The sequence below is a fragment of the Botryllus schlosseri genome, chromosome 7 (assembly GCF_051294905.1).
Source record: "Botryllus schlosseri isolate E-star chromosome 7, Bs_hap1, whole genome shotgun sequence".
Taxonomy (NCBI): Eukaryota; Metazoa; Chordata; class Ascidiacea; order Stolidobranchia; family Styelidae; genus Botryllus; species Botryllus schlosseri.
In genome coordinates this window covers 12,575,650-12,590,761 of record NC_137242.1, presented here as the reverse complement: position 1 = coordinate 12,590,761, position 15,112 = coordinate 12,575,650, and the positions used below count along the sequence as shown (strand labels likewise).

The 15,112-nt window shown below is 41.5% G+C and overlaps 1 protein-coding gene across 1 annotated transcript; it reads left to right on the top strand.

Annotated features, from left to right (window-relative positions):
• Positions 1-221: 221 nt before the first annotated feature.
• On the top strand, positions 222-9,553 carry LOC145442569 (protein FAM47E-like). Its single transcript, XM_080320516.1, has 11 exons — positions 222-416; positions 486-642; positions 707-783; positions 1,948-2,089; positions 4,171-4,265; positions 4,327-4,392; positions 4,960-5,092; positions 6,911-7,015; positions 7,073-7,219; positions 8,089-8,300; positions 9,281-9,553. Exons 1-11 carry the CDS (start codon positions 346-348, stop codon positions 9,474-9,476), a joined length of 1,401 nt encoding a protein of 466 aa, XP_080176642.1. The 5' UTR covers positions 222-345; the 3' UTR covers positions 9,477-9,553.
• The last annotated feature ends 5,559 nt before the right edge of the window (positions 9,554-15,112 follow it).

Sequence of the window (15,112 nt, the reverse complement as noted above, 5' to 3'; positions counted from 1 at the left end):
GCATTTCCAACTTAAGGATATATATAGCAATCTATTCAGTACCAACCATCTACACCACACACCACCGATACTTTGATCAAGTGAATTGTTGTTGACTTACCAAGAGGCGAGAACAGACAGAAATTCGCGACCGTGGATAGCTCTAATTTTTAATGGATGTTGCCATCTACCGGCATTCGGATCCCGCCACAATGATTTGGACGATGGCGAAGTCAACTTAGTAGTCATGGTAACAGAAACCTTCAAGCTAATGCCGAACAAGTAGTCTAGGATTAATGCGGAACCAGAAATAGAGGTTTATGCTACGGATTACGAAAAACCGACTAGCCCTCTAATCGATTCGTAATGGCACAGAACAAATACGATCTACTACTTGTTCAGACGACAAGAGATAAACAGATACAGCCGCAACCATGGTTAGTCTTTGCTCATTACGGGTCGCTCTCTGGCTTTTGATTGCAGCGTTTGAGTTTGAATATCTTCAGGTATAAAGAGCGTTTGAATACGAAGTATATGAAACTGAAGAAGCCCAACGACCCATCACAAAATCTGATCGGTAAAAATTGGGTATTTGTAAAAAGTGGAATAGATGATTTTCGCGATGGTCGACCATGTGACATTGGAGAAAACTATATTATACAGGTGACTACCACTGCGTCTTGTCGTTTCATTGTCATTTGAATCGAATTCATTTACTTTTCTACAGGGAGATAAAGGAATATCTCCAGTAATCAGTCATAGCAAGCAATCATCAACCGGTAAACACAGCAAAGTAAAACCAAGGTACTGTGTGAGTGTGGATTTCAAAATAATATGGGCACGATAAAGTTATGTTCATGGTGAACACTATCGATTTATATAGGACTTTCTGTAACTTAATAGATCTCACTGTAATCTTCCCAGTTCTATATTCCAGTAGCCTATAGCTTACCTACCTAAATCGAAATAGTGCAAAAGTCAATCAGTCAATATTTATTTTTTATTTTTTCAAATTGTCCCAATATTGTGATTCAACGACCCGATTGGAGTTTATAAGTCAAGTACCAGCTTAAAACAAAACACCGGTTAAAACAATATATACTACTCCTGTAGGAGACAAGTGTAGCTGTGCAACGATTTACGAGATAAATACACACGCTTTCCTGATCACTAATATAGTACATAATGTCAGGCGTGTGCAACGTTTTTGGGAACCAGGCCAATTATAGATAATTCAATGAGACCCTGATCCGCAAGTAGGCTATTGATAATTGCAATCCCACGATCTCATTGAAAATTGTTGTTTGTCGTCCCTATGACATATTGTATTTATTTATGCAATTACCAATTCAAATGCGTATGTTACCGGTATTTCAGAACAACGCATTATATTTAACTCTAATAAGAAAGCATTAACCACATACTCATGACAAGCTTAACGTATCATGAAATTGAAACCAAATTCGGGGCCGACTTTTCTTTGCAGGCTGCGAAGTGCTTCTCTATTCGCCACATATGCCGCACGGGCTGCAGATTGCATACCCCTACAGCAAGCCATCTTTTTTATAGTTTTTAAAGTCCAAAATATTGACAAATAGGGCAACAATCTATGGGTGTTCTTGACACAAAGACTAATTGACGTCTGGCCAACTTGTCGGCATGATCAACTAATATTTGCATGCTCTGGTTGAATCTTATCATTATACCGTTACCGACATAATAATCCGTCCACTGTAGCTAAGCGGTTATATATTTACCAAACCTGACATATATCCGTATCCATTTCCGGGTAATTGGGTAGGGTTTCGGCAGGAAAGGCATTCAGGATAAAGCACTGATCCGATATTCTGCTGCGTCAACCCCATGCTCGGGAGAGACCGAAATACTTTCTCAGTCTGTCTAGTGACCACTCTTTTATCGCTTATCATATCCTCGAACGTACGCTGTTTCAATATCGAAAACTTACAGGTTGACCAAAGAACAACAGATCTTCAGCAAGTCACTGCCACTACAGGAAGAGCGTAAGAACTACATCGAGGAGATGGAGTTTGGTTTGACCCAGCACCCGCTGGCCGTATACCCGCACCTTGAGGAAGGAATGTCACCCGAGGTGGGGACCGACCTAAGTTTTTGGGTGCTACTTCCTAGCGATGTTGTGATAATGTTGTATGTATGGGTCAGTGGGTCACATATCGCTTTATCCAGTATAGCTGATATAGGCTCACTTCTAAAATCATCTTCTGTCGTGATAGCAGTGTTATGATGACAGATGTAGGCCTATAATGAATTCGTAAAGTGTTTTTTTTAGTTGCTAGCTCTGCAAATGTGGACAAAAAGATATGTAGGCTATGTACACTGTGTACACGTAGGCTACCGTATGTAAACTGTTCACTGTCCAAGTACAAGGGCAAATAACTATTAACGGAATCCAACCATTCTTCTTTTGACTGCAAGCACTTTGTGTCAGGTCAGTCACTTCATCTGGTAATCTAGGAAGGTTTGGCAGTTAGCAATTTGTGGACTACGCACTCATATCTAGGCTATTTATGATGATACATTGCATGGAATTTATGTCCAATCAAGATTATTTTCTGGATAATTCAATGTAAGATATCATAATTATCTAGAATAGTATTTTTTTAATTAACCTTCATCCTTGTTCACACCCTTTGAAAAACAACAACCAATTGTTGAACCCCGTCTACAATGACTGATGAGGATGTTGGTAATTTTTGGTCTCATGAGCTTGGAATCTAGTCACCATTTTGACTGTATTATTCACATATGCTATGTCGTTTAAAGTGATGCTGGAAAGCAACCCCGGACCACGGTACTACTTGACGGTCAAAGGATAAATAGAATAACTGAATGAGCAGCCGACACTGAGTAAAACTAAGAAAACTTTGATCCGAATAGTGGAATTTTTAGCCATCACCTATTGGTGACAATAAGCAGTGTGGTTAAAAATGCTAGGTGAACAAATCATATCCAAGTCATTTTATGATTCGCCCATAAAATTGAGCATTTGTTTACCCCAATGCACAGTTTTCGCACTGTAGGCACCCTAATTTAAGAACCGCTGCGCTGAAGTCTGCAGCCTATAATGGGGAAAATGTAATGTGGTGGATTGCATCCATGTCGATTTTCCCTCGCCGTAATGCCATACCTGATCTTCGCCTCGTATCATAGGCTAAGATATCTCGAAATAGTATACATTTCATTATCGATTCCATTTACTTCCAATATTGTTAATTAGTAAACCAACAAGTTGAACCATGTTGTTGTGTTAAAAATGTGATTAACCCACCTACCTACACCCAATGAGCAACAGCAATCTAACATCCGTCTTCTCCTACAGGTGTTACTAGAAGCTTATTAATGCCCAATGTGACAATGTCCAATCTTGATCATTCCGCTGTCTTGTTTTTGACGCTTCCTCGCTTTTGTCATTTTTTTCCCTCATATCCATCCTTCAACTACCTTTGTCTCGGCATTTTTGTTGTAAGAGCAGAGACTTTATGAGATCAGACGATCTCCAGGTCCTCGCTACCACCTTGTTCCAGACATTATCAATTCTTCAGTACCTTTATTGAATATCGACGAAAACCTTGTGATGAAACAAGAAATTGTAAATCCAGAGTCTTTTTTGATCCCCCAACTTGCTAGATCCATGATTTTTATTAAGGCAATGATTTTGCATATGCTTTTATCTGCTTCATTAAGATACCAGTAGCGGTTGTTAATTTTACTTCAAACATAGCTTCTGTTTATTTTAGCCAGTCGTGATCGTGAGAGAGAGAGAGAGAGAGAGAGAGATATGGTATTCTTTTTCGCATGCACCATCGAGATGCTTTGACGACGGAGTTGCGATACGGCCCCATGAGGTCATCTAGTCTGCGCCCCCGTTTTTTTTCTCCTCCATGCTAACCGTGATTGCTGAGGGCCTAGCAGGATAGCTGCGGATACCAATTTTCGAGTCTTTGGTATGACCCGGCCGGGGATCGAACCCACGACCTACCGCTCGAGAAGCCGGACGCATAACCATTACACTATCTCGACTATTCCTGTCATCAAAACGATCCTACATCCCGTGTAATTTACTACTACCAAAAACGATTGTGAAATTTTCCGTCAAAAGCTCCTTTGCTCAAATTCCATCGGCGTGTTAATATGAATTTATGTTTTTGCTAGTTATTTGGCGAGGTTGTCAACATACTGGATCCGGAAATGAATCCAGGCACTGAGAGCGAAGAAGCATCTATCGCCACTGGAACTACATCAGCCAGGTTTTTTATATCTCTCTTCATTATCCGTGCGCACTTGTTCATATTTGTCGTATGGTTGCAGGGATGCCGAACCGAATATGGATTATCAATCCGAAGAAGTCGAAAAGCCGACTGTTTCATTTCACATGTGAGTCATTGTCTTGTGGCCATAATTTCTTTGTGGTAACACTGGTAGTAATGCTGTGGATGTATCACTGTATGTTACGATTTTGCATGGCTTGCCCCGCCCAAAAGAAAGATGACATGTACTGACGAGACAGCACAGTAACAGATTCAATCGGTGCGACCAGGTCAGACAAAAGACTTGCTTTTAAAACTGTTGGCTACGATTTTCCCATGAGGTGTTAAGTATAATGCAGCGCGTAGGTTAACTCAACATTCCACCACATAACGTAGAACAGTGGTTCTTGACCAGTGCGTATTCGCAGACCCATTTTATACTGTCACGGAACCCCAAATAAGTTTTGTTTCAAATTTATCTCAATTATGTGCTACCGTCTTGTGCAAGTATTAACAGTAGGCTAGTGATAAACACCAACAATATAACTTTTCATGAAATAACATCATACTATATATTGAAACTATGGACACTTTTACTATTACGAGCTTTACATTTAGATTCACTCGATTTTGATTCCTATGCATCTCCTATCAAATTCATGCTCCTGCAATTGCTCTTTTCCGTGTTTTCCAGCGCTGATATTAAGCCACAGAAGCCCTCAAATCCTTACAAATGGATCTTACAGAAAAACTCGTCGCAAAAAGATGAGCGGCGAGGATCGAAAAAGAGGCCGACGTCACCGTCACAAGACGAACACATCAAAAAGGTATCATAACCTAGCCTGTGTTGTCGATATTCTCTTGCTACGCGCCAATGATAAATTCAGTGACGCTCAAAAATAATCAGTGTTGATACCCGAGCATAAGAAAATTTTAATGTCGTAAGTTGCAGAAAGTAGATTTGACTGAGGCGCCACATCGTTTTAGCAGTTGGTCGGAGTTGGCTACGTCCAGAATTGCAAGATATGTCTTCACGACTAAGGCAGAAAGAAGAGTGACATTGCAAACCGGTGCAATTGTCAAAAATATATTCAGATATTGTGACACATGAGCTATTTCACGTGGTTCTGCTGTTATTTTGACTAGTGATGCAGTCACATCCCAAAGCAATGTAGTACAAGTAGGCAAAGCCCACTTGTATACTCTGAAAAAGTATAAGTACTTCATTATTTACCCCTCCTAACATCTACTCGACCATGTGATGCGTTTATGTAAAAGTAACTTCTCAAAGCACAATATCTGTAAGAAAGAATGGCTCAACTTCAGTTTCTGAAGGTCATTTGAAGCCTTTGTGTTGAAAGTGTTGTATCACGTTCTACTTGCAAAATGTCAAATTTCTGACAAAAAATATTCGCAGTATTCACCGGTGTAAGGTGAAGAGCTGTCACAGATAGACTCTGATATCACAAACCATTATGAATATGCAAAAGAATTGGGAGTTGTATGGGTTAGGACTGCCCTGTTTCTCTGTATAGCTGCAATAGTGGGTGGAAGGCCAACTGTAGGTGGTGTCTGATTGATGGACTACTACAAATCATTTCTAGTCCTTCCTACCTTTTATTTTATCGCAATCTTGTGGTGAAGTAAAAAGATAAAATTATAAACTAACTGAACTGAACAGTTGGATTCATACCAATGATATCAGGGCCGGGCAAAATATTGAGATACACTTGTATAGAATTTTTGATTCAGAAAAACTATTGCGTACTGCTAGCTACCACTACTACAATTTCTAGCACAGGAGCTATTTTGTTTGGCTATTGAACCCCAATCTCATCAGGACTTGGAGAGGTCTTACGCTCGAAGCTCAGTGATTTTCATAAAGTGAACAGTAGAACAGTGCCCATAGTAGTCTATGATGCAGTAGAAGGCATACTGTAAAGTAAACTTATTTACAAATCGAAGAAAATGAGAGTTCCAAACAGTACGTAAGTGATTATCTTCAAAGAATAGTATACGGCTATACAATAGCATGCAATATATTGGGCAAATTTCGAATTTACGAAAGCATCCTCATAACTTAACCCAATAACCATGATGTGATTGAGAAATTTTTTTCTACACACTGTACTCACTACTCATCGACGCGTCGTCATGCTGTGCCGCTGGATGTTTTCGTCTCTTTCGTGTTACCATGATGATTTATCAACATGAGTTAATTTGAACTTTTTACAAAATTGACAAGTACCTTGACTCAAAATATTGGTCAAATCTTAAGTAAAGGTACCCAAAAGCAAAACTGCTCGAGTTGGTAGTAAAAGTAAAGGCATCTCAAGTAAATGTCAATTGTAAGTATATCACAGGCTGCGTGATGATCATTAGAACAGTGTATCTCTTGCACTATGTATGTATAATATACATGTATAGTTTCGGAACAGATTATGACATGTGTCAATAGGGCAATATAAAACCAACCGTCATTAGAACCATTCTCTGGAATGCTAATAAGCAAGAAACGCCTGAATTGGTACTGTCGTCACATCTAGGTGTGTCGTGACGTTTCTCTCGTTATTCAGTATTGAATCGAGAATATTTTATCATTCCATCTATTATTCATGACGAAGTATACATTCCTTTTGTCGTAGGTAACCAAAGACTTTTGCGATTGGGTAGCCAGCCTCGGCGGCGATAGTAATAACGTCGAGGAGTCAACGATAATGAGTTTATTCGCCAGCGGGTACGAAACGAAGGTGAGGTGAATTACTTTTGGCCAGATGGCGGGCTTCATAAACAGTGGCTTTTTACAGCCTGCGTTATCAGTACCGATCCACGTCGTTGAATTAACGAACGTTCCCATGGAGCTGAAATTGTCCGCCGGTCTGTCTGCGAGAGCTGGGGGTAAAAGGAGCGCCCCTTCTTCCGCTGTCACGAATACCGGGTCGCTTGATGGAAAGGTATGAGGATTTGTTGATTCTGAGTAGAAGTGGATCAAGTAGTCACCGTCGGTACTCAGGTTGAGGTAGAAGTGTCATAATAAATTTCTACTCAAGTAATAAAGGTCCTGAACGTACTCAAGTAAGTAGTTTCAAAAAGTAGTTTCAATTGAGAATTCTAATAATTTTTGCATTTAATTGGATTTATCTTTCGTCAGGGTTGTAACCAAGTCAGAAGGTTCCGAGTCACAAGTCAGTCTCACTTTTATAGTTTTGGCTCGAGTCAAGTCCAAGTCAGTGAGTTGAATCCGAGTCATAGTGTTGTGACTCGAGTTCGTGTCCAAGACATTGTGCTCACTGTTCAGTTTTGAGTTCAATTCGGTTCAACCCACTTCTCCCACTCTGCTCGAGTGATATAGAATGGCCCACATGCATAATATCGTAATTTTCCTCAGTCCTAACAGTTTTTGGCCGTATTTCTCAAGTATTAGGATTGATACACGAAATAACAATAATGAGGTGACTTTACTATTCTTCGAAGTTACAATGAAATGTCTGTCTTGGCCGTCCTAGTCTCGAGTCATTACAACTCTGGATTCCGAGTGATATTACAGCAGCATATGAAATGTATTCATAGTCCGTTGGCATTGCGACATCATCATCATCGTTTTGTGTTCGTTTTAAGAATCGTTGTCGGTGATTCTTATTGGCTTGTTCTGAACCGTGCGATGGAATCATCTTTGATTTGATTCTAATCTGGTATTACGAATCAACTGAGAGACAAACCAAGTGATGTGAATACGGGTTTTGATTTTGAGTTTGCCCGTACCGATCCGAACTCGTTTCAATCATCCGGTTTACCGAGCCTGAAAAAATGTCTTTGACTTCAGTTTGATTCCAAAAACCAGCCTTACACACCGAGCTGGGTGAAGGTGAATTACGGCGCCTGGTATCTGGACCCTAAAACTTGGACACCCAGGCGGGATGGCGAGCCCCTGGTGGACCCCGAAAAGATCAGGAAAGAAGAGCAATCAGAATCTAAGAAGAAAAGCGACGAGATGGACGCGCAGCTTTGTCCGTTGCATGGTGCACGGGCCTTCAGGTCAGTTAAGTTTCACCAACACAGTGTCTCGCAAGGGTGGCCACCCCGGGGCTTTCGAGAAGGTTCTGGTCATTTTCGATCGTGTCAGACAAAACTATGATCGGCCTAACTCTGGGTTTGAGATGCGGATGACTAAAAATAGGCCAACCCTTTCCTTGAAAACTATCTGACAACTTTATTTATTAACTGTACGAAAATGATGACCTTTTTGTCTCTTAGTCAGCTATCTTTAACGTTACTGAGGCTGTGGTCTGTGGGCGAAATTTGGTGACATATTTTCACTCATCACTTGCTGATGTGATGCCTAAAAATCCATCGGAAGGCTAAGACAATAAAAAGTCATCAACACTCAAGTGGCCGGCCGAATAGTTTTCAAACCGCTTTGGCCAGAACTATTGGCCTACCCTGAACTGTCCTCTCAGACTTCCACAGTGGATCAGTGGTTGGAACTCTGGTTTCGCAACCCGCAGACCAAGGATAAAATCTCATCGGCGACTTCAACCCCAAAGCCTGTGTTACATTCATATTTTTGGCAGCCGGTTCTGTAGCAAAAGTCAGAAACGTTTGAAAACACCGTTTTAACATATTTTGCCGAATATTTGAGCGTAGTTTTTGAAACTTGGGGTATTCCTTTCGATATATCGCTCATTCCCCATAAAATTTAATGGTACTGGTAGATTCCTAGATATTATTCAGTGTATATGTTTGTTAGAGGGTCGTGGCAAGTTTGCTTGACTCAAAGCAATCGACTTGTTCCGTACAAATATGATGACTGGGGTTCTAGAACGTCTTAATTAACTGTGAACAATGAAAATATTTCTGGAATATTTCACAGAATTAGGGAATGTCTGCATATCTGTACAATTTTGGGCCTCTAGCTCAGACCATAGAACCATATAGTTTTTTGGATAAAATGGGATAGGAATCGAGCCTGCCCACATAAACGCTGTCCTAATAGACCACTGTGCGCTTTCTCGCAGGCACTTTCTCGAAAGGACGCATCGCCGCGTGCCGAAGTTCATGTCAAGGGTGGCGGAGTTGCAGAACGAAGCTGACGGTGTCAACGAGTCGCCCGTCGATGACAAGGCGACGCCGCAGTGGGGACGGAGCCTGTCGCGGAACTCCGGGAGACATTCCGGGATGACGAATCGCTCTGCTTTCTCGTCGCACCGTTAATTTTGTTGCCTTTGTATTTTTTCTTTGCTACTGCACTTACTGGTTGTATTTGTTGAATACATTTTTTTCATACACCATTCGAATTGGGTGATAACGCAAAGCCACCGGCGGCACTTACTCGAAATCTTCGAATATCTGTCTTCGGGCGGCTGACATAAGTACAACAGTCTTTAAGAGGAAGAGAGAGAGAGAGATATGATATTCTTTTTCGCCTGCACCATCGAGATGCATTGACGACGGAGTTGCGATACGGCCCCATGAGGTCATCTAGTCTGCGCCCCCGGTTTTTTCTCCTCCCCCCGCATAACCATTACACTATCTCGCCGGTAAGATAGTTCAATGTTATGCCTCCGTCATCAAACCAGCATTGGTACTCTCCTTCACCTCATACCGAGCGAGATAGTGTAATGGGTATGCGTCCGGCTTCTCGATCGGTAGGTCGTGGGCTCGATCCCCGGCCGGGTCATACCAAAGACTCGTAAATTGGTATCCGCAGCTATCCTGCCAGGCGCTCAGAAATCACAGATAGGATGGAGGAGAAAAAAACGGGGGCGCAGACTAGATGACCTCACGGCCGTATCGCAACTCCGTCGTCAAAGCATATCGATGGTGCCGGCGAAAAAGAATATCAAATCTCTCTCTCTCTCTCTCTCTCTCATGCGGCCTGTAATAACATCTAGTGCGGTGCGGTCCATCACGGAAGTCTCAAGAAGCGTCATCAAAATATAGAAAAAACGTGTAGTAAAAATCTGATTACAATTTCTTAATATATTCCACAACGATATTGATAAGTTATAGTCTTACAATAGCCTGACCATAGGACCCACGCATTTTTATGGTTTCAGTTGCCAAACATCCGAGAACGTCAAAACGGATATGGCTACGAATCATTGGTGTCAGTTCATTTTAGATTGAAAACTCCAGAAAATTTATGTTACTTTCGGTGCTCTACTTAGAAAAAACGATTCTGATATGTTTTAGTCTTTAGTCGGGTGCGCAGCCATTGGTGTAACCAGGAGAGGGCAAAGGGGCGATCTCCCCCCCTCTCCCAATTTTCGGTAATTTTTCGTAAAATCAATAAATATTACATTATTTTGGGGCAGATGAATGCAACCTGAAAATTTAGTGCCCATACATGTTTTTATTCTATTATCGGTATCCCGAAAAAAATTCTTCCGTAAATACCCATAGTCGAATTCAGCTGCATGCTCAATTATGATAATACACTGAGGATACACTATCTATAGAGTCGCCAAGGTCGTTGAGTTGATTGAGTCTAGGGGTGTTAGTTCAGTATGGGGGTTGGGGACTGGTTATAGTTCCGGCAATTTCCGTTCCGGGACACACGAAGACATGTGGAGTAGAGTAGACTAGAAGGCTACACGCGACTCTGTCAAGTGCGCTCCCAAATGGATTTACGGCCATAAAACCGACGCATGAGAGAGAGAGTCTTTATTTTCATCCAACCAAAATACGTAAAAAACAGACGGCAATGATGGTGGTACAGAAAATATGCATGCGCAGTATTCGGTATCAGACTGGAATGATCCACCACCACTTGCTCATATACACGCACCAATATTATTGATCAAATTCTTTCATTTATACAAAAATAAATACGCTTCGCGCGACAAAGCCCGATCTGGGCTCGTTCATGAAACGATCGCATAATACAAGCTATAGTTGGCAACTGGAAGCTTTCATAGGGTATGTGTGTGCGCCTGAGAATCGTATGTATCAAAAGGCAGTGATGAATTTGCCCATGGAAGGATGTACGGTTCTGTGAGCAGTTCCCACGGGGGAGCTCCCCTAAACTCATAAATAATTATCCCCCCGTCCCCCCTTCCCCCCACCCACACACCCGAGCTACGTGGCTACGTGGCTACGTAGCTACGTGGCTACGACCTTGCGTGTGAGCGATCTTTTGAACGGTGACAGCTGTCTTCGCAATTCATGAAGTAACCGCATTTACGTCATCGAATTTTTCGTCCCACCCCCAAATATTTTTTCTGGCTATGCCATTGTGCGCAGCCCGCGGGTCTAGCATTTATGAGCCAGAAGTCTCCGAGCTGTAACACATCAAAATATATTAACATATGACTTCGCGAGTGAGCTCCCAGAATGATTGTAGTTGTAGGCTATGAAATCTTGGCCAAAAATGGTCAACAAGTGTTGACCGAAACGTTCGACATGAATATGTCCATTGTCGGTCCGTCATCATCATCATTGCTTTATTAGCAATTTTATCAGTTCCATACACAAAAATGCGATACAATGAAAAGATAGGAAGGTGTCGAAGCGACTTGGAGTAGTCTATGGAATCAGACACCCACCTTGGCCTAGGCGATGTAAAGAGGAGGCATGCACCCTGAATGAAAAGTAAAAGAAGATAGTATTGATAAAAGTAAGCGACAAAATTGGGGTGGCATGTCTTGGAAGGCGAGATCGATAGGTCAGGTCATGGTCCGGTAATCTTGAGGATACACTAGTATATGTTTGGTAGTAATTGCTTGTATTTAGACTTGAATGTGGACTGGAAATGCTCGTCGACTGTCGGATGGCCGGCGGGATACTGTTCCACACGTCAGGTCTGGCGCATTTGATACATAGCGATGATCTTGTCGGTCGATCATATGATATTTGGACGACGTGGACCCGCGTGTGTTGTACTTGTGCGCTTTCAATTCCGAGATAAAGAAGTCATTGAAATATTCGGGCGTCGAAGCGTTCGAGCGTCGAATACTTCTGTCCTTGCAATCTGAGCACCGCGTTACAAACGCGACCCACAATATATGCAAGAACCAATTATATTGACCGAATTCATCCGTTTAGTTTGAAATAGTTTCGCTCGGTTACACCATAAATGCACTCAGGGATATCCCTGAATGCACTGCACGCACTGGCACGTGCACACCGATTTTTCATTACAGAAATGTCAGAAATGTCCGTCTTGCGTTCATTGTTACAACGTTACCTAGTATGATTATGATTATAATGATTATGACACATTCGGATTATACATCATGTTTCATTCTGCAAATGCGCTCATGACCAAATATGACCAGTTTATGGATAACAAGAATATGCGGGAATGTCAAGCAATCGCTGCTCAATGAAGCTCCTTCTGCCGTGCATGGACGGACGCCTCTTGATGCTTTGTTTATTCCGTGGTTGTCAAACTGGGGGCGTGAAGGCATCTGAAGGGGGCGCGAAGGTGCGGTCAACTAAGAAGTTTCGCGCTCAGCGCCATTTAACTCCAATTCATAGATATAGCTCTGTGTATAGTGCGACATCAGGTAGTAGCCGTTCGTTAGTCTGCGATAGTATATGGCAAGTCCGTGGTCAACGGATGGGCTTCCACAATAGTCCGAATTTCATATCTGAGAATTCTCTCATCCGCAGTCATAACCTTCCATACAATCAAACTATCTATCCGTTGGGATTGCTATCATTCCGGTTGCATTTTGTGATATGACGATGAAGGGTGTGTGACATTTGTCACCATCACAAAGCGAGCGTGTCTAAAAAAAGCTTGAGAACCACTGCTTTATAATGTGAAAATATGTCGTTAATACAATTATAACGTACCTTTCGAGAATTCCATGCCGCTTGAATGCATGCATGCAAATGATCAGAATGTTGCAATTTTAGATGTTATTTCTCATATATACGTGGTCATGGCTAAAAAGATAACGCACTGTAAAAAGGGCCTTGTATATATCCGTGTTTTAGCCTAAATGCTTTTTCGTTAGAACACAATCGTAATGCGAACGTTCTCTTTACGTTCGTAATAGGTACTAAATGCCTCCTGTGTGAATCACGTAACAGGGTGTACGCTACAGACTTAGCTATGACGATTTAGTTTAAAATTCACCGTGTTATTAACCACTTATGAAGGATGTAATTAAAGACTTCACTCAATATATCATTTGAACTGTGCGGTAACGTGATCATAGTTTGGCACATCCGCTGATTTGTCATTTATCATAGGACTGATTCGGGAGATTGTGTACTGTCCATGCAGTCAAAATATTTCGTAAAATGTGATGTACATTGTACATACGAGTGACAAGTCATAACGTGTCATTGTATATTTGACTCGAGTTAAGTCAAGTCACTCGATTTTTGGAGGTGATTGGAGTTAAGTCTAATCAAGTTGAATCAAGTCACTCTTCAAGTCTGCAAGTGATGAACTCATGACGAATTTTCAAAGTACCAGACATGTTTCAAGTCATTGCATTCAGAATCGAGTAACGAATATCGAGGAAATTTTACCTTCAACGGAGCTTTCTATGGCTCACATATATTAGAATTGCTCAACTATGTTAGCAAGTGTCAGCCAAATATAGATGATGGAATATGAGACCTCAGAAATTTGAAGTAAATCGGTGTGATGCAAAAACGTACACAAATCATACGATACAATTTAAGCCTGCACCAATTTCTGACGAGTAATGTGAATGTGCAAACTATATCAGTCCGATTTAAATCATAACAGAGGCTCCTCATGGTAAGCACTCTGCTCTGCGATAACGTATGCTCTGATCACATCGTTTGCGGTCAATTGATTTGTGACATACCGACGTAGGCTCAGTAAAACAAGGTTGCGTAATCGTTGAATGACTGGTTGCTGACGCAGGTCATATCACCGTGTCGAGATCGTGTATGTACACTGTACAGTACACCGTACGTCGACTTAGTCGACACCGATTACTTGATGACTTGAAATTGGCTTGAAAAATATTATTCGAGTCACGAGTCTATCCACATTTCTGAAAACCGAGTGCAGTCAAGTCATTTTTGCAAAGTGACGCGAGTCAAGTCAAGTCAGGTCATCTGAAAAAGTTGACTCGAGTCATCCCAACACTGTCTCCATCCATTCACAACGGTCCGTGGAAATATGAATATGGGTCATAATAGCATGCGACACTTTGGCATCCGACAAAAAGGCCTGCGACACTTGAGCATGGGGATAAAATTGGGGGTTGGGCAAATGGGCAACCATTCACAACATAGTGCATTTGACTCGAGTATAGGTCTTCATTGTGTATATGCCGCAGAAGCGTTAAGGATAAAATACAAACGTCCTTTTCCTATTCCTATTTACGAGTAACACCGTCGACTATAAAAGTGAATGAGTTCATAGGCTACATTGCTTTTGAGTTTACTGAATATAATGAGATGAAACAAGTTACGGGCAGTGGCGATAAAGCATCACTAAATCACGGCACATCCATATTGCAACTAGTCTGCTACAGATTTCAGGTCTCGCATGTATAGGCGAGAGGCAAGACGTTGCCTCATATGCAATCGTATGTGCAGAATTCGAAATAAAAGCCGCTTGGAAAATTATTTCAAATTTAACTTTGATCCTTTGAACCTTGTATGTTTGTACATTGCATCGTCGGGCGATATGAATTATCGGATTTACGAAGATGTTCTATACAAATGCCTTTAACTAGAATGTGTCAACGATAGGTATAAAGTATCCCTGTGGAAAATTTACGAATATCCTTGGATCAAGCGATTTGGAAACTATACAGTGAAACTATCGTCACTTCAATGGTTCCGCAACCCCTATAGTCGACTGTATATCGCTGCAATAACTCATGATAAAGTGATATTTCACATAGCGA